The sequence below is a fragment of the Stenella coeruleoalba genome (genome assembly GCF_951394435.1).
Source record: "Stenella coeruleoalba genome assembly, chromosome: 12".
Taxonomy (NCBI): domain Eukaryota; kingdom Metazoa; phylum Chordata; class Mammalia; order Artiodactyla; family Delphinidae; genus Stenella; species Stenella coeruleoalba.
Window position 1 is genome coordinate 68,353,262 of NC_137158.1, and position 21,194 is coordinate 68,374,455.

Genomic DNA, 21,194 nt, shown 5'->3' on the forward strand with positions numbered 1-21,194 from the left:
TCTCTTTGTAACTTAAGTAGTCTCTAACAGTAAAAGGCAGATTGAAAATGCAGGCTTAAGGCAAGTGCAAGAATCAGTTTGATGTCTATTTTTGCTTATTCAAGTATTTCTCTTACAACTTTCTGGTTTTCTATTTAGTATTATACATTTTATTCCAGATAAGCAACCTTCAGGAAAAAAGTTATTACTGTGGCCCTAAAGTATCTTATTAGTTGCTCCTCTTTTTAGAAATAAAATGACTCTCGATTACCACTTACAATCAAAGTAACTCTCTTTGGGGATTTTAAGATCTGGAGGTTTCTTACTGCTACTCACCTGTTCTTCCTGCCTCATGACTCTTCTGCTCACCAGTTCATCTTTTTGTGACTGACTTTTGCAGCTGCTGCCCCCTTCAGTGGTTTGCCTTTTTTGATAGGGCTGAGTCAATGAAAAGTATCACACCACTGTCTGAAGCCAAGATAATATGTATGTCCCCATCTAAATCATTAAGTATAATTGTGAGTTTAAAGATGACACTGTTGGACTTCCCTGGTGGCACAGTGGTTAAGAATCTGCCTGCCAATGCAGGGGCCATGGGTTCGATCCCTGGTCCAGGAAGATCCCACATGCCTCTGAGCAACTAAGCTCGTGCACCACAACTACTGAGCCTGCGAGGCACAACTACTGAGCCCACGTGCCACAACAACTGAAGCCCGTGCGCCTAGAGCTGGTGCTCTGCAACAACAGAAGCCACAGCAATGGGAAGTCCACGCACCACAACGAAGAGTAGCCCCCCTCACTGCAACTAGAGAAAGCCTGCGTGCAGCAACAAAGACCCAACACAGCCAAAAATAAATAAATAAAAATTTAAAAATGTTTTTAAAAAAATGAGACTCTTGTACGGAGAATTATTTGAGAGTTTTCAAAGCAGCACCTCTCCATCTAATGTCATTTATTAGTTTCTATAATACTTGGTGTTTACTAGCCATTTAAAAACTTTGATAGCTATTATATATAAAGAAATTAATCTTTTTAGAATGTTAGTGCTTCTGTACTTAATTTTAGGGGAAGGAAGAAAGTTTGGGCATTTTAATTTAAATATTTCCATTTGTGAAGCAGCAGATGTTATAAAATGAAAACGTTTCCCTAGAGCCTAAATTTCTGGGAGATTATAGAAGAGGTTGATAAAAACATCCTCTTGCTACTCAGATGGGCATGTGACTGGTGATGCTGAAGGTTGATGCCAAAATAGTTTTTTTTTTATAGGTGATTTTTATCTTGTATTATCTGAATACTTCCCCATCTTCATGAAGAAATCGCCTATTATATATTCATTGATAAGGAAGGTGCCACCAAGTGACAAATAAAATGCACGGATTTTTCTCTTTTGCCTAATTAGCTTAAAGGGGATGCTTAGTTTATCATCTTCAAAGTTTCTTTTTTTTATTTGGAAGCAAGGCTGAATCTGAAGGTTCCTATTTTCCAGTACCTGCTGGAAACCTACAGATTTTATTAACCGAATGCCTTACTGAATCTAAGTGTCCTGACTGTTGCTTTTTTCCATGACAGGATGTTTCACTCAGGCCGAATGTGGAGCTGTCATTCGAAATGGAAGCCAAGTTCTCTTTTGTTCTTATTTGCTTTATATATTGTGTATGTTCCTCCCTCAGGTAAGTAAGACTCTTTTTCTTTCAAACTCAGAATTTAATAATGATTACATTGCCTTCAGTGTAAGTGTGCCTCTTATTTGTTGATGTTTTCTGTCTTTACAGGCTTTTTCTGTCCATGGCCTCTCATTCCTCTTTAATTATGTGTGAATTCTATTACTTTGATCATTGTTTTATTTTCTAATGAGTGTATTTCTTTAATCTTAGCTACATTTCTTTTAGTTTTATTTACCTCGCCCATATTGAATGATGAGATAGCTACATATCTGACATTAAAAATGTGCTAGCTGTTTCTTCTACGGTTGAATAAATATACAGTACTTAATTCTCTCTCTTTTCAAGTTTTCATTCAGTTCTTTATGAAAAGTAAAGTATAGGCTTTGCTATTTTTATTTATTGCCAAGTATCAGACAGGAATTTGAAATTAAGTTTTTAGATCATGAAGGTTATTTAGTTGACTTAAAATGCTGTGACAAAGTTAATTTTAATTACAGTACATTTGGAATGAAAATATTTAATTTTTAAAAAGAGTACAATTTTTTTCTCAACTTTGAAATAAGACCTTTTTAGCTGTTATTGAAAGCCAGATTTTTCTATAAACAGCTAATTATATGAATGAGCCAATAAGAACTTGAGGAATGTGAGTGATCTTTAAAAGTTATCTGGTTTTGTTACTTGAGCAAACTGCATTTTTCTTAAGCCCATTTTGTTTTACACTTTTTATTTTTTTTACTGTTGCCTTTATTCAGTTTATTATATTTTCCTTTAGAATGAAGTCATTACTCCTGAAGCCTTATGTATTGATTACTTGGGATTTACTCAAGATTTTATACATTCCACGTTTATAACATACCTGTATGTTATTATAAATAATACATTTAACAAATCTGGAAATAGATTATCTGCTAAAATTGCTAATTCATGGATCAAGATATTTAACTAGTGTTTAATATACAAATACTTTTTTTCCAAGCCATCAGGTAGTTTCAGCTACTTACTTGGGAAATCCCTGGTACTTGTTTACTGGCTTCAAAACAAAATTGATCTTTGAGTGGTTTTTTTGGTGTATTTGTTTCAATTTCCTTATAAAGTCTATCTTTCTGTTACTTTCATTGCCAGAAAGAGGAAGCACACTTGTAAAGAGATCTGAAAATTATATATACATTAGATTTTTATCATGTACAGTGTTGAATTATTTCTTAACTTTCAAAAGTGACCCTCCAGGAGCCAATTACATGATGTAAGATAAATTATGAGATTAAAATTCATTTTTGTTAGGTCATAGCATTTGTAAATTTTCAAGGCTTCTTCAAACCTTAAATTGGGACTTTTTATTTTAGATGTCAACATTTTATTTGGTATATGCACCTTCATTATTTTAATCATTTGAATAAATGAAACACATGTTTTTAGACTAAGTAAATGGGGTCAACTGGGCTGAGACTAGGATGGGGCAAGGGAAGCACCTGGGATGTAAAATTTAAGGAGGTGCTCATTCGCAAGGGCATGGGAATCAAAGTACTTAAATGTGTTTTTAAGTTACTGTCTGACACAAGAAATCTTTTAAAAAATTTCTTTTATTACCCCACATGTTGTGTGCATCACCTAAGGCTTTGTGACAGATAGTTACCTGTGTTTTCTCATGAAGCCAGAATGTTTTGTGTCTATATATCTTAAATATGACTCACTTAAAATGCCACCACCTCCCACATGAATATTTGAACTCACAGAAATACATTAGGGGCTATTATTGGCATTTTAATATCAAAATTGTGCCTTATAAGTAACTCGGTGTAGGGTTTGTTAAAATAATGCATATTGAAACTTTAGCTATATCTAATTTTCAGAGTCCTATCTTTCAATCATGGTGAAATACCACTATATTTTTGAAGAACATCTGGTACTTAACTGTGATTTATGTCTCTGTATAGGCAATCTTTGACTTTTTTCACTTCTCTGGATGACCCCTAGGTGATCTCATTGAATCCAGTGGCTTTCAGTGGCATCTTGACGCCAGTGTCTCCTCAGTCTTTATCTTTGTACCCGGCCCCTTCTTGGACCCAGAGTCATTTCTTGGGTTGCTTATTCTCATACACTTGGATATATAATAGTCCTCAGACTTCACATGTGTGAACAGGGTTCTTTTTTCTTTATATTAACTTTTTAAAAACATTTATTTATTATTGGCTGCGTTGGGTCTTCGTGGCTGCATGCAAGATTTCTCTAGTTGCGGTGCGCGGGCTACTCATTGCAGTGGCTTCCCTTTGTTGCGGAGCACCTGCTCTAGGCTCACAGGCTTCAGTAGCTGTGTGTGACTCGCAGGCTCCAGAGCGCAGCCTCAATAATTGTGGCGCACAGGATTAGTTGCTCTGTGGCATGCGGGATCTTCCCGGACCAGGGCTTGAACCCATGTCCCCTGTGTTGGCAGGTGGATTCTTAATCACTGTGCCACCAGGGAAGCCCTGAACAAGATTCTTGATCCCTACCTCCGATCCTCAAATCTGCTTCACTCTCATGCATTACAGTGCATCCTACTATCCTGCTAGTCTCTCCTACAGTCACTGTGTTTCAGATACATGTCCTTTCTATTCCTTAACCATGCTTTCTTAGTACCCTCTTCTCCCTAATCCACATGCGCCTGGTTCTTTTTTGATACTCAGGTCTTAATTATTACCATCTCAGATAAGTCTGCCTATCCCCCAATTCAAAGGAGTCCCCTTATCACTCTCATTTCACCCTTTAGGGATAATCTATTGATTTTGGTTACTCTCTTGGTTGTTAATATTTTGTTAATTTGACTGTGTAGCTGGGTTAGAGGGTTGGCAAAACCTCTTGATTGTTAAGCTTGACACTTAGTTCAGATGAGTAAAAATTAGGATCCTGTAGTTTAATTCTGATAATATCCACAATTTAACTCATAAAATAGAACTGCAATGTTAAATCTTCTAGGTAAGTTAACATTTGTAGTTTCGTGGACATTTACAAAGCAAATAGTATACAACGTTTATGCCCTTTAGAATTTTAAAAAGTAGTATAGAAACAGAATACCTTGTCTCTTGATAGGTGATGAATATAACTTTTTTTTTTGCGTTACGCGGGCCTCACTGTTGTGGCCTCTCCCGTTGCAGAGCACAGGCTCCGGACGCACAGGCTCAGCGGCCATGGCTCACGGGCCCAGCCGCTCCGCAGCATGTGGGATCTTCCTGGACTGGGGCACGAACCCGTGTCCCCTGCATTGGAAGGCGGACTCTCAACCACTGCGCCACCAGGGAAGCCCTGGATATAACTTTTAATAAGAACTACAGCAAAATAACATTTGAATATTTAAACCGGTCCCACAGAAGTACAAATTACAAAATACGATTGTTTTTTACCCACTAGCTTGACAGTATTTAGAAAGGTTGATAGCATCCAGTATTATTAAAGTTTAGGTAAAGAAGACACACTAACACTGTTGGCTCTGTCTTTTGGGAGAGTAATTGGGCAATATTTTTTTAGAGTAAGAATGTGTATTTTCTTTAACATATCACTCCCACATGTACGCATCTATCCTATAGAAATAAAACCCATAAATATATAGAGAAATATGTACCCATATGTTAACTGTAGCATTGTTATAGCAAACAATTGGTAAAGACTGATTGTTCATCAACAAGGGAATGGTTGTGTAAATTATTTTATATTCATACCATGCAATACTGTGTAGCCATTCAAAACTATGTATATTGGCTTGGAAAGATAATAAAGTTAAGTTAAAAAGCAAATTACAGAACAATATAAGATTATCCTAGATTTGTAATAAGTTGTACTACAAAACTGGGATTATTATGTGTGTATACTTTTGTGTAAGACTGTATAAACATTAATAAAACATGGAATGATACACATCAGGTTTTAAAATGGGTTATCACAGGGGCGTAAAGTGGATTATCTCAGGGTGGGAGTGAGAAGGGGGAAGGTGATGGAACTTAATACAACTCTGAATGATTTGCCTTGTTACAATGAACATGTATTACTGTAGGAATTTGGGAAAACAAAAAAATCCTAATAAGATTCCTTGGTATTAAAAAAAGAAGCCCCATTAAAAAAACTGCCAGAGGGCTTCCCTGGTGGCGCAGTGGTTGAGAGTCCGCCTGCTGATGCAGGGGACATAGGTTCGTGCCCCGGTCCAGGAAGATCCCACATGCCGCGGAGCGGCTGGGCCCGTGAGCCATGGCCGCTGAGCCTGCGCGTCCGGAGCCTGTGCTCCGCAACGGGAGGGGCCCCAACAGTGAGAGGCCCGCGTACCGCAAAAATAAATAAATAAAAATAAAAAAACTGCCAGAGAGACTGTTGACATGTATGAATATTATACTTTTATAAGTATGGTTATAATGCTAGTCATGTAACCGTTACTCCGACTCTTCCTTCACTTGATATGAATCTCTAAAAGTTGTTTCAAGTAAGAACCTCTTTTTATGAAGCGTGACACACTATGATTTGAAGATGAATGATGATATCTCAAGCAGACAGAAGGTTGTGGCTTCAAACAGAGTGGGAAACAGACAGCCAAGAGCCAACGGATTCCTTAGCAACCAGGAGCCTGTTTCCACACAGATAGCCTTAGTCACGAGCACTGAGGGAGGAGCCTCCCTTCTCTTCTGAAAATTGATGACGTCAGCAGATTATTTCAAAGCTCAATGTTATTCTGATAGTTATGATACATCAACAGCTAAAAGGGGAAATGTTTCTGAAAGTACAGTCTGGCCTGAATTGTGTGCTTTCTAGCCCAGAGGACAGCACGGTTCTGGAAGGCAGATGATTGGACTAATCTTGTGCTTTTTTTGGTTTGTGTGTTAATTTTACTCATGATCATCAATTACATTACAGTTTGTATTGGAGTGTTAGACATCTTTTATACATATTTTTATATGCAATCAAATGGCTTTCGAATGCATAGAAAAATAATCCCTTTATAAATCTGCCAGGTTTTTCTTCTAGCCATTTTAACATTAATATGTCATTAATTACTAAATAAGTATATTTGAAAGGTCAAAAATAAGGCTCTAGTTGTGCAAACTATTCTTATTAAGTGAAGAAAGAGCCAGAGTAATGCTTAAGTGACTAACAGAAAACTATAATATATGACAATAAATATTTGTGGGGGTTTTTTCCAGTTAGGGTCAAAGTGCTCCAAATTACTGTCTGAAGCTTTCAGCTAAAAGGCTGTTTTCCCATTCTACACTTCAGATGAGAAGAGCCAATGTGATTGAATAAGCAAACCTTAGAAAGTTGTATACAGAAGTTTCTTTGATGCGTCTTCCCTGTAGATAATTGCCTGCCTTCATATATCTTTGAGATGATCTGATTTTGATGTAGGTAAATATGAAATCCTACATTGGGGTCATAAAGTCAATTACGTAAATGTGGAATGAGGGTGACTCATCTTGTCACCACACTGACTATCTCAAGTGACTAAGCAGTGTGATGGGGCCTCCAGTGAAACTGACACCATGTAGGAATTAAGCATTAGGAAGAGTGAGGTGTTAGCAAAGAGTCTTCCCCTTTGCTGGTCAGATCACGCTCGCCTCCAGGCATGGTTGTTATCCTTTAGAGAGAGTTCATAAACAGAGTATCTAGACCAGGCAGATCAGCCCGGTGATGAGTCTCGAGCAATCTGAGGAATGTTTCAGAGCATCTCTGTCTCCACTGTTATGTGAAGCCTTTGTGGGGCTGGGTTGCAGCGGTGGACCCATGCCCTTTGAGTCAGCCACCACATTGTTGCTTTGGTGTAACAATTTGGTTTCTTTTGAAAGATAAAAATCTTGCTGAATTAAAAAAATCGATTTAAATGGCACATTTACTTTGGAATAGTGATGTCAGTAAGAATGCGATAGTGGTCTTTAGATGTTTGAAAAGTGGTCATTTGGAAGTGAAAACAGACTTAGTCTAAGTATTTTGGGGTTGATGCTCCAAGTACCAAATGACTCAGTAACTGGTTGCCAAAAGATAAAGCCAGCTGACCTTCGAAATCGCCATCACTGGTGATGAAGAAGGTATGAAGAAGGAGTCTTCATTTTGAAGAGGAATTTGTACTAAAAACCGTGAAGGCCTCCTCAGCCTACAGTTTAATCATAGAGTGAGTGTGTGTGTGTTATAGAACTTTTGTGTTTTTTTTTTTTTTTTTGATCCCTCACACCCTCCTTTGGTAACTGTAAGGTTGTTTTCCATGTCTGCAAGGCTGTCTCTGTTTTGTAAGTAAGTTCATTAGTACTGTTTTTTCAGATCCCACATATAAGTGATATCATATGATATTTGCCTTTGTCTGATTTACTTCACTTAGTATGATAAAGAGCCTGTTTTCTTGATGTACACATTCTTTTAATAGTTACCTCAAAAGTTTCTTCTGTGTGTATCTCCTTTCAATTTTAGCAGGTAAGCTCTATACTCAATTAGAGATTGGGAAGGTAACTTTCTTAGACAAGATAAACCTGGGGAACTCTAGACTTTGGCAGGTACAAAATTTTCTGCCACTTTCAAATTAATAATTCTTTATGGAGTTTTCCTTTTATTTTCAGCAAGTAGAATATGTGCTTTTTGGCACCATTCTTCCTAAGATTTCAGTGTCATAGTGTTTAGTAAATTAAAAATGTGGAAAAGAACCAAAGAGAGAGAGGAAAAAAAACTTATTCCAGATTTAATGAGTAAATATGATTTATAAGGTGGGGCAGCAGGGTAGGAAAGTAAGGAGGTTAGATGACAAAATATATTAATCTGACAATGAGCACGAAGTCACAATATTGTAAACATCTTTTCCCCTTCACTGAACAAAGATGATTAAACACCTGAAAAAAAAAAAATGAGGTCATTTGCCAGCACATGGGTGGTGGCTATCACCAGTTCAGATGAACCTATTTAACCATTACCAAAAAAAAAACCTCTCAGTGAGGAATAAAGTAATCCAGTGGGAACTGTGTTACTACTGTAGTTCTATGGTTAAGACTAATTATCTTGATTTTTTTTTCCAAAAATCGTTAAAACTATTTATAACCAATTAATCTTTTTAGATGAGTGCTCCTTTGTCAGGAAAATAGTTTGGATTATTTGATGTCAAAATATCTTGGTTTACAGTTATTCCTAAACCAGGCTCATCTTAAACTTGTGGTTTAAAAATCATACACTTTTTAAAAAAATTACAGAATTTTCTCTAATAAATCAACTATTATGAGTCAAAAAAGATGCCTCTGCTAATACATTCTGCTCCCAGCTTGGTGCTGCTAGTTTAGATAACAGGAAGAGAGAAACTGTTGGCAGTAGAGCCAGGTGATGGATTGTGTCAACCCCCTTGAAAATCAAAAATTTTTTCATCTCTTTAATTATAAAATTACACTAATCACTATTATTGGACTATGCAAAGCTATAAGAATGAGTTAATGCTTATGATTTTTACAAATACGTAAACAAAATGGTATTTTTAGAAGATTCTTTACCTGGTTGAAACTTAAAGAGTACTGTTAAAGTAAAATACAGATCTGAAAAAAAGAAAATACTCTTAATGGGAATACAGTATTAATCACTGCTTTTAAACACACCCACAGTTTCTTCCTTCCTTTTTTTTTTTTGCCTTAAATATATGCACAGAAATATGGCATTATATACAGCTAATACTGGCCTCAGTTGAGTATAAGTAACAGTTTTACTGGGTTACTGGCTTTAATGAAGAGAATCTTAAGACAGAAAATGAGGGTTTTCAAGTCATAGTGATTTGATTGTCTTCAGTACTGATGCTACAGGGGGTGAGGAAAGCTAGAAAGCTAGACTTATAGAGATATTTTGCCTCCATATTGGGTTTTTTAGAGAGAATGAACTCCTAAGTATGTACACTAAGGCATCATGGAATATGGTCCCCACTTCTTCCTGAATTCTCCGAATCGGTGTCTCCTGGCTGGGTCATCAGAGGTGAAAATTAGGTTTTTACTTGGACTGCTAATCTCATCTCTCTTTAGAATGGTAATCTGAAAATCTGTTACTTGTAGTAAGTTCATGACCAAAAAATTTCTGTAACAATACTGATGAAGTACAAATATATCAATAAACAATAAGGTCTGTGGTTCTCTCAGAGCCTTTGCTAACTTGACATAGGACTTTCCTTCCAGTTCAGTAAGCCCTGATACTTTCATTGGTGTTTGTTTAGGACTCTCATTACTTCTCATCATCTGACTTGCTTACCTGTCTCTCACACACACATATTAGAGAGGTCTGACTTTTTCAGTAACTGTTTCAGAGGAAGGTTCTCTCTGAATTTGCAACAATACTTTTTAAAAAGAATTGACATGTAACTTTATACTATGTGACTGTTTCTTATATTTAAGGTCCTGTCGGTTTACAGACATGATGCTGTGATTGTAATGCCACAGAAGAGGTTTTCAGTAACTGTGTAGTGAATGAATCAAATTGCTTTCCACGCTGCCCTTTTGTGACTTTGGATTTTCCTTACCAAAGTGAGTCTAGCAGATCTAACTGTTAGGTATTCTTAATCAGAACCTTTTCCCTCCCCCAATATTATTAAAGTAAATCAAACATTTGTGACAGCATTATAATACTTAATGGAGTTGCAGAGAACATAGTTAGCATGCTACTTTTAAGTGCATTTAAAAGCTGAGGGCTATGTCACAATAATACCATAATATTTGAGCGTTTCACATGTGTGTGTGTATCAGACTCTTTTCAAAGTCCTGGCTATGCAGAGCTAAATCATGATCCTTAAACTCAAGAAGTTTTAGTGTTGATAAGGAGACTGGCATGAGACAAATAGGAAGCACTGTGATATGTGGTCTAATAGAATTGTGACTGTGATATCAAGGGATAACAGAAGAGATCTCAGAAAAGTTTGCACAGAAGAGATAATGTTAAAACTGCATCTTCTACCAGGGGTGATGAAAAAATACTTACAAAATCACATGGCTTTGTCATTGACCATTTGAAGAGCTTTCCCTGTAATCAGATTGGATGGCTGGCTGTAAAAACTGATTGCAAGCCAAAGCAATCTTGAGAAAGAAAAACGGAGCTGGAGGAATCCCTGACTTCAGACTATACTACAAAGTTACAGTAATCAAGACAGTATGGTACTGGCACAAAAACAGAAATATCAATCAATGGAACAGGATAGAAAGCCCAGAGATAAACCCACACATGTATGGTCACCTTATTTTTGATAAAGGAAGCAAGAATATACAATGGAGAAAACACAGCTTCTTCAATAAGTTGTGCTGGGAAAACTGGAAAGCTACATATAAAATAATGAAATTAGAACACACCCTAACACCATACACAAAAATAAACTCAAAATGGATTAAAGACCTAAATGTAAGGCCAGACACTGTAAAACTCTTAGAGAAAAACATAAGCGGAACACTCTATGACATAAATCACAGCAAGATCCTTTTTGACCCACCTCCTAGAGAAATGGAAATAAAAACAAAACTAAACAAATGGGACCTAATGAAACTTGAAAGCTTTTGCACAGCAAAGGAAACCCTAAACAAGATGAAAAGACAACCCACAGAATGGGAGAAAATATTTGCAAACATAGCAACTGACAAAGGATATTTTAATCTCCAAAATATATAAGCGGCTCAATATCAAAAAAACAAACAACCCAATCCAAAAATGAGCAGAAGATCTAAATAGACATTTCTCCAAAGAAGATATACAGATTGCCAACAAACACATGAAAGGATGCTCAATATCACTAATCATTAGAGAAATGCAAGTCAAAACTACAATGAGGCATCACTTCACACCAGTCGGAATGGCCATCACCAAAAAGTCTACAAACAATAAATGCTGGAGAGGGTGTGGAGAAAAGGGAACCCTCTTGCACTGTTGGGAGGAATGTAAATTGGTACAGCCACTATAGAGAACAGTATGGAGGTTCCTTAAAAAATTAAAAATAGAACTACCATATGACCCAGCAATTCCACTAGTGGGCATATACCCTAAGAAAACCATAATTCAAAAAGAGTCATGTACCACAATGTTCTTTGCAGCTCTATTTACAATAACCAGGACATGGAAGCAACCTAAGTGCCCATCGACAGATGAATGGATAAAGAATATTTGGCACATATATACAATGGAATATTACTCAGCCATAAAAAGAAATGAAATTGAGTTATTTGTAGTGAGATGGATGGTCCCAGAGTCTTCATACAGAGTGAAGTAAGTCAGAAAGAGAAAAACAAATACCATATGCTAACACATATATATGGAATCTAAAAAAAATGGTTCTGAAGAACCTAGCGGCAGGACAGGAATAAAGACTTAGACATAGAGAATGGACTTGAGGACACGGGGGGGGGAAGGGTAAGCTGGGACAAAGTGAGAGAATGGCATGGACATATATACACTACCATATGTAAAACAGATAGCCAGTGGGAAGCAGCCGCATAGCACAGGGAGATCAGCTTGGTGCTTTGCAACCACCTAGAGGTGTGGGATAGAGAGGGTGGGAGGGAGGCGCAAGAGGAAGGGGATATGGGGATATATGTATATGTATAGCGGATTCACTTTGTTATACAGCAGCAGCTAACACACCATTCTAAAGCTATTATACTCCAGTAAAGATATTAAAAAAAAAAACAAACAAACTGATTGCAGTTGTGGGATTGGTTCGTCCCCACTGAATTTCATCTGGTCTTGACCAAAAACAAAAAGATGGAAAGTGAGCATGGAAATGGAGAAGGGTGAGGTACGCAGAGAAAGGGAAAGGACAAACCTAGGAATTCACTGAAACTGATTTTGTGGAAGGATCCATACTTCCTGTGCCTAGAATAAAGGGTCTCTGCACAAGAGAATAAGGAATGAACGTAGACACTTACGCAGGAGGCCTGACTGTGGAGGATGTCAATGGAGGGACTGTGCTGTCATAGCTGAATGAGGAATTCTAGCTCAGTAGGGGAGATAGACATGTCATTACCCACTATAGCTCAGTGAGACACGTGCAACCAAAAATGTACACTGAAGGGAACAGAGGGTAAGAACTCCCTAGGATTATAGTTAGGTAACTCAGTGTCAGACCTGTCTTTTCTTTACTGAGTCTGTGGTTTATGCTTTTTCTCTATCAGGTACCATTTTACTTCAGGAAAGCAAGTCTTACTTTCCTCCTTGGTGAACAGCGTTCATGTATATATCGAAAACCTGGAGATATTAATAGAATCTTAGGCACACTTGCTGCCTTCTCTTTCTTGCTCAAACTCACATTTAGCTGTGACCAAGAGTTGCTGAGTCTAGGTTAGAAATGCCTTTTTTATCTTTATAACGACTGTCTCTGAGGCTCTCATCTCCACCAGGTGTGTCCAGTGTTTCTGTTAAACCACTGTTGGAATCATGCCACTGCCCTATTTAAGTTCCCCTGAAGATTCTCATTGCCTACAGGATACAGTCCACAGTCCTTAATTTATGTAATGTCACAGCTCCCTAGCTCTGTAATGCCCTATCAAGTGCCTGCCGGACAGTAGCGTCTCAATTAAATATTGAATGAGTACAGAAATTGAAGAATTTATATATTTTTGCTAAGCAAAATGAGGATTTAGTCATAGGTATTCAGTTGTTTAAAAGAAAAAATTTGTGCTTGGCCTAGGTACTACGTTGAGGTTTAGAAATTAATGGTTCAACCCTTCCATCTTTGTGGAAGACCAGCTATTTGAGAGAGGAAGTTTCATAAAATAGTTATTTGTGCCTCTAAATGAGTAAAAATAACTAGAGTATTTATTCTCACTTGCTCCAAGGGCTAAGCTTCTCATGGAAATACATTTTTTTAGTGCCAAACTGATCTCATCACTATTAAAATGTACACTCTTTAAAAAAAAATCAATTTTTGTTGAAAATAGTAAAAGTTATTATTTTCTTTAAATTCTTTAAGCTGTTCCCCCCTTGCCCTGTGGCCGTCTTTTCCATAGTTATCCCCATCATCACCTGTAACTTTAGCTTCTTATCTTGGGTTAAACCTTCCCTGCTTAGCCCACAAACATGTCCAAGTCTTTTCTTTATAAAGCAAACAAATTTTTCCCACATCCCCTCCACACTTGTGTTCTATTCAGTTTTCATTTTCATTTGTCATTCCTTTCATTTCCTAAAGTCTTCAAAGACTAGTCTACACTTGGATTTATTACTTCCTCACCCCTAAAAATAGATTATTCTGTTTTGAAGATGCCTTGACAGGTTATCAATTTGTGTGTGTATGTAAACAATTATGTTATGGTTCTCTAAAGATCTCCTAAGTTAGTCTGAACTTCCCCAAAGGTTTATTTATTTAAAAAAATTCTTTTTAAGTAGGTGGACCATATTCACTGCAGTAACATTTTGTTATTAAGAGGACAAGAAAACACTTTCTTCATAGAAGTCTGTTTTAGGTTGAAATTGTGTCACAAAATGAGATGACTTATATTCAACTTTTAGAATAGACCTCTTTGCATGTTTTTCATATTCTTTAAATTGTTCCTTTAGGTGCCTCTGACTTCCTAGAAGCTTATGTTACCTCTTTTTTTGTTGCTCATTTAAATCAGATTTACATCCTGATTTGCCAGTTAGTTCTGTTTCCCATTCCTATTTCTTTCTTTTTGAGTACTTTTCATATCTTAAAATTTTCTATATGCCAGTTATTAGGATACTTATTTCAAAATGGTTGGTTCAAGTGAAGCTGAAAGACTGTCGTTTTTCTTCGTCTGCTGTGTGTGCCTGGCTTTGCTTTACAACAACATTTATCTTTGTTATGGTTATATTTAAAAACACCTTGAGTTGAGAACTAATTTACATTTAAAACTCCCATTTGTTTGAAGCAGAAGTACATAGGTATAAAAATGTAGTGCTGTAAGTCAGAACTTACCATTGTTTTGGTTAGAAAAGCAGTTCATTAGGCTTTGTGTGTTAGAAGTCTTTTAGCTCTTAGGGAAGAATATAAAAACTAAACCAGTTTTGTTATTCATCTGGAAGCTAAAAAAATCAGATTTGAAGTCTAATCATCAAATTGAACTTGTATAATTTTGTTTTTCCCTGTTATTAAAGGAGAACTTTTAATTTTTTTCCAAAGTAAGATCATAGTACCTTCTGAGTATTTTAAATTTTAATAATCCTAGTCATAAATAAAATCTATTGTGGGCTATTTCAGGTTAAAAATACAAGTGAATCCTGTATTGCTTAAGAGAAAATGTGCCTTTGAAAAGCATATTTTAAAAAATATAAACCTATGTTGGATTTTATTTAAACTTGAACTGTACATACTATGGTGTCAATGTATTTTTTGATGCGTTTAAACTAATTACGAGAATGAAAAGGTTGGTTCGATGTCAATAACACTGCTAAGTTGACTGAGTAACTTGATCCATCAGTAACATGAGCTAAATGCTGACTCTGAAATAAAATTTTGCCAAGATGTTCTTTTATAGTCAGAAATACCTTCTCAGTGTGTGTACTGGAGCTTTATTCCTCATGGACTGTAGGTAGGAGGAGACAAGTTATTACATGCAGTGAAATTTGTGTGCCTGATTTTTTAGATTCTGTTTCTGGCAAAATCAGGCAGAGGGTGGTTGGAAGTGGTTACATTGGATGACTGAGTTCCAAGGAGCAACTGACTGGAAGGGGACACTGCAAGATATGCTGGATTGATGGAAATCTTCCAAATTTTGGTTGGGTTGTAGTTACAGAGGGGTATACGACCACCAAAACGGATTGAACAGCACACTTAAAATCTATGCATTTTAATGGGTCACTTATACCTCCAAAAAATAAAATCTCAGCGAATTGGAAAAAATACTCATAAGAGTTCTAAGAGGACACAATAAATAGAATTCTAATGCCTCCAGAACTATCAGGATTTTACTAGCTATATCAAGAATTAAATAATAGCTTTCTACAATACAACTTCTTTGTTGATATGCTGGCTTTTGTTTGGCTAACAGGAAAGGCATATTTAGTTTTACTATTTATGAATTAGTTAGGCTTATTTACATATTTTCAGTAGTTAAGAATACTCGTGTGTGTGTGTGTGTGTGTGTGTGTGTGTGTGTGTGTGAAGACATTTCTGTGAACGATATAAACTTCACCTAGCTCAAGTGTAAGCTTCGATGTCATGCCTCTTTAGCCTCTACATACATTCAAAAGTTCAACTTATATACTGTACCTTTACCTGGAAGCTCTTTTCCTTGAGAGCTTCTTTCCTCCATTTAATAAAAGTGCATGCAATGCTTCCCTGGTGGCGCAGTGGTTGAGAGTCCGCCTGCCGATGCAGGGGACACGGGTTCGTGCCCCGGTCCGGGAAGATCCCACATGCCGTGGAGCGGCTGGGCCCATGAGCCATGGCCGCTGAGCCTGCGCTCTGTGCTCCGCAACGGGAGAGGCCACAACAGTGAGAGGCCCGCGTACCGCAAAAAAAAAAAGTGCATGCAATGATCAGGATATAATTTTTTTCTATTAGTTATATTTTTCATGTATAAGATTTTGCTTCCTCACTAAGACCTTAAGGAAGACTTATTGATATTGTTGGCTTGCTTCATAACATGAAAGATAAAAAAGGGTGCTTCAGGAACACTTACTCCATTCATTGTTGTGTTATAAGCATGTTTTTCTTTCTGTTCATTTTATCTTATCTTTACAGAGCTGTTTATCATTTACTGTAAAGTGATTTGTACTCATTTCGCAAACATGTGGTATTTCTGAAAAACTCTACAAATCTTTTTGTAAATTTGATTGCTCAGCAAATATAAAGCATGAATCAGAAAGTGAATTTCGGTCAAACACTTGAAAATTCCAACCTAGACTACACTCAGCACCTGGTGAATGGTTTCTGAGAGGTTATTTGTTCTGCCCTCGTTCCTAACTTGAGAGGTTTTCATGGGTAAATAGTGGGTTGAAAGCATCAGTCAAGACAGTCTCATTTCAAAAGATGCACCTGCTGTGACTGTGTCCCTGGGTAAAGGTCACTATTTGCCTAGGAATGGTGTAATGAGAATGTGGCCATCAATGGAAACAAAATAATGAGACTAATAATCATCAACTGTTAATATTAAGATCCCAGATGATACACAGATTATACAAAAACATCTTCCGAAAACGAGAATGTATCCTTATTGGATGGATACTTTGAGGAAGTACTATGTATAATTCAGTAAATCCAAAGGGGAAAAGTGGCATCATTTTAAACTTCAGTAAGTATTACAAAAAGGTGACGCTCAACTTTTACATCTTAAAGTCTGATCTCAGACAAGTTTAAAATTAAGCTGATTTAGCTGATGCTTTACTCAGTGGGACCTGTGCTGGTAGTTACAATTCCATTGGCTCTAGCCATTGGATAGGACAGCACTTTATTTTATTTTTAAAAATCTTCATATATTATTAAGATACTGGGGTACCTTGAAACCAAGCCTATGTGGTAATAGAGGAGGGGAAATTTTATGGCTCTTCTATCTTGTGAAGCTACTGCTCTCTATTAGGGTTCCAGTTACCTGTGCAGTGGCTTGGAAAGTGCCGTCAGACAGAAATATGGGGCTCACACTTCTTGTGTTTCTTTCTGCTAAGGATCAAAGGTTTGTTCTATCAGTTATCCAGTGTCTGAAAACAGTTTTTCTTGTGTGTGTGTATTTTGTCCACTTATATGTTTGCTTTTGCTGAGAGAAGGAGTCCAACATTTGTTACTTCATTATGGCTGGAGCCGGGAGTCTCTACTATTTTATTTGAACTGAATGTAAGCTTACATTTTTAGCCAATCTTTGGATATAAAACAAAGTCCTTTTCTTTGAGGATAGATTTGTTAATTGGAGAGTGTTTTCTCTTTTGAATAAATTATGCCCATAAAGTGTCATCATTGATTTTTTTCTTCCAGGTTTATTGAGATATAATTTACATACAGCTCAGTGATTTTTAATTTTGTTTCCTTTAGAGTGAAGAGAGATTGCTTTTGAAGTGATCTGAACACAGAATCCTCATTTTTAAGAGTTTTACCATTTAGTCATTAAAGATCATCTCACCCATATCTAATTAAACAGCTATTTTTATTTACCTCTATTCACAACTTTCCTAATGATTCAACTAAGTTTTCATAGACCCATATATCCTTTTACTTTTGTATTTTTATTGGGTTATGTAAAATATAGTAAATTTCATAGCTAGAATATGAAGTATAACTGGCAAAAAATAGTTGGGAACGAACATGATCTAATAAGTACAGCTCAACTTCTGGGAGCAGCTGTTCAGAGGACTATTAGCTTTGAATATTCAGCTCACTGTGAGTGTCATTCAGTGTCTTTTACGAAGAAAGTCGTGAGAGTAGGTTAACCTGAGGCATCAGTTAAGTGCAGGTTGATTAGGAGAGTTTCTCTCGGACCTCTGGGCTGCAGCCTAAGATATTCTTCAGAGTTGCTTTTTCCTGGTTTCAGTGTGTCACTACTATAATTTTTCTTCCCTCCAGAATCAAGATGTCAAAGGTATCTGTGACACTCCCTTAGCAACCCTTCTCTGAGACCTAATCTATTGCTAAATCTGGGAGCATCTGTTGTATCTCTTTGGTTTTTTGAATGATCTTCATTCTAATGCAGACCCTTATGGTTTCTTGCCTCAACTTTTGTAATGATAGAAAAACTGATGCCGTTATCTCCTGGTTTCATCTGCAAGCTAGTAATAAACCACTTTCATATAACCATTTCTTAGAGTGTAATTTGCTCAGGAACCTTGAAGAGCTTTTGGTTGCTGAATTAAGTACTGCCTTTACGGATTGACATTCGAGATCCTTCACCATATATTCTTAACTAGTATTTTTTAAGCCGTTTCTAAGATTCCTTATTCATAATCTAAGAAACAAACAAATTGAAAAACATATTTTTCTTTGACATTTCATATATTTCCCTGCCTCTAAGTCTTCTTTACACTATTTCCTCAACCTAAAAAGGCTTTCTCCTTCTTTGCTACATAATAAGGTGCCTCCCCACCTCAAGACATGTGTTAAATGCTTCCTCACGCCAGGAGCATTTAAAATGAGGCTGGTAAGACGAGTAGGTTTTTTCCCTTAATTTTCATGTATGTATATATCAACGTAACCACCTGTTAGATAACATTTTAAAGGTAGAAATGGAGCGGGAAATGTTTTCCATATCCCCACTTCTTTTTTCATTTCTCCTTTGGAATTCTATAATAATTTGTACTTATTCTATGTTTTTTTGTCGAATTGCGTTTTATGATTATTGCTGTTTGTGTTTTCTTTTTTATCGATTATGAGTGCCTAAAATGTAAGGGCTATGTCTTCCTCTTCTTCTTCTTTTTTTTTTTCTTGTGTTCTGCACAAAACCAAGAGAGTGTGTGTACTGCAATGTGAAGGAATTAAAGCATATTATTGAAAGGGAGACATTTGAGATTAAGGTAACCCATCCACTCTACAGGTTTGACGTGAAAGGCATAGAGGCTCTGTCTTGAACAAGTAGACCAAGACACGAGACGCGCATCTCAGTTATCATACTGGAGCAGGTCTACTTGAACTGTTCAGAGTGCTGCAGACCCTGGTGGCTCATTCTGCATTTCATTCACTTTGGCTCTGTTGGTGTATACCCCAAGTTACATAGTACTTAAGAAAAACTTCCTAAGAAGTTGATAACGTAAGAACTCTTGCCTTAACAAAACATGTCTAAAAGTCCAGTATCATGAAGTTTGTCTCTTCCTGTCCTTTCTTGACTGAGCTATCCCCATGGTAGGTTTCTGCTTCCAGCACATTCTCTATTGTAACCCGCTTTCCTCCCCTTTCCATAGGAGGGGGGAGAGGCACTGGAGCTTCCATGATCTTCATATTCTGTACATTTCCCAGGAGGCTCATTAGCTCAGCAGAATCTTGGGCTGAGGCTCCAGGGTATTAAGTGGATTTGGGATTCTGGGCTGCTATTAATTTTGTCTTAGCTATGTTATGAGTTGGCCTGGGATTTTAACTGAATTTTATTATGTTATTTCCATGGGAAAAACAGTTCTAAAATCCAGACAACCAGCTAGGAGCTTATTTTTTGTAATATAGGAATTAGTACATTTTGGACTTGGTATTCTTGACGTTTTATGACCAAATATTTCAAAATTCATTGTGTCTGTGTCCAATTCTTTTAAATCAAATTAAAATATTCTCAGTATGCATTATTTAGAAACATGACATAATCAGTGCTTTAAACGTTTTTCAATTTATATGATATGCTTCTCATTTAGATGAGTATTTACAGATTTTTAAAAAAGGATTTAGTATACTAAAATTAAATTTAGATGTTTGATTTTTAAAACTAGTCTATGCTGGATTCATCCAGCAAGATGATGTTGTATCTTTGATTAATTACTGGGAGATTTAGCAAAGAGAATAATTTAATAGAAACAAAGGTTTCACACGTGAAGCTGCTCGTTTAATACTATCTACAGTAGAAAAAAAAACAAACCACCTAAAATTCCATTAACACTAAATAATTTTATGAAGTTGGCAAAATGACTACAATTACAACATAGAAATAGACGCAGGGCTTAGAATAATAAGCAATAGCAATACTCAATGTTAGATATGCCATGTGTGCGAAGTATGTGTGAGTCTAGATGTATGTGTGAGTGCCATGTGTGCGAAGTATGTGTGAGTCTAGGGCGGTAGTGCGCAAGGGTTAAAATAGGAGGAAGAAAGTTCAGACTAATGGCTTCAGGTTTTCAAAGTGAGTCTTCAAAAGAATTCTACTTGATTTTAAACATGTTGCTTCTGGAATAATGAGGCAGGCTGATTGAAACCAGTGTGCCTCAAGACAGACTCAGAACTGTAATTTTTGTTTCTCTATATTCCCTCCTAACAAGTTATTATTAACAAGCACTTCCCAGTTGTTGTGGCTCCTTTTCCCTGCATTGCTTCAAGATTTGTGAATTTTCAGAACTCCCATACAAAAGGAAACAGGAGTTAAAAATGAGCAAGGCTTTTGGAAAGATAATTGGCAGATCTCATTGGGCCTACATAGTTATAATATGCAATATTATCATCATTTTTCAGGCTCTCAGCTTCTTCTTCTTTTTTTTTTTTTTTTGGTCTTGAACGTGGTTCAAGATGAGTGTCACGCTGAATGCTGACTCCTTGTCCGGAACAAAGTTGTTTTGTTCCTATGTACCCCTTGACTGTTTGCTGTTCTTTTAAATTAATGGTGCAGAGACAGACTCATTCTATGAGACTGAGATCATCTGTTATCAAAACTCCGTTATTAGGTGGAGACAGAGACTTCATGGCTGAAGTGATCACAGAAGCATCTGTGGAAAGGGCTATACCGTCAGGTTGTGTGAGGGTTAAAGAAGAGTGTGTGTGTGTGTTGGGGGGTTGGTGAGCCCTTTTTGTATACTTGTGGGATTGTTTTTGCATAGGTTTGTTTTTAATTTAAAAATCTTTTCACTTTAAGAATCTTTTTAGATTAATTGACATATGTCATTGTTTCAGAAACTGATAGCATCCAGAAAAGTCTTAACACATTTAGTGATTCAGTACCAAATCACGGGTATTGTGAAAGTTGCAATTTCTCATCTTGGTCTGATTAT

The 21,194-nt window shown here is 36.6% G+C and overlaps 1 protein-coding gene across 1 annotated transcript in view; it reads left to right on the forward strand.

Annotated features, from left to right (window-relative positions):
* The window catches only part of ADGRG6 (adhesion G protein-coupled receptor G6), a 135,755-nt gene that overhangs the window by 6,843 nt on the left and 107,718 nt on the right, over nt 1-21,194 (forward strand). Inside the window, exon 2 of the mRNA XM_079939615.1 lies at nt 1,549-1,649. Within this exon, the coding sequence (XP_079795741.1) occupies nt 1,549-1,649 (101 nt within the window). The remainder of the gene's footprint in view (nt 1-1,548; nt 1,650-21,194) is intronic.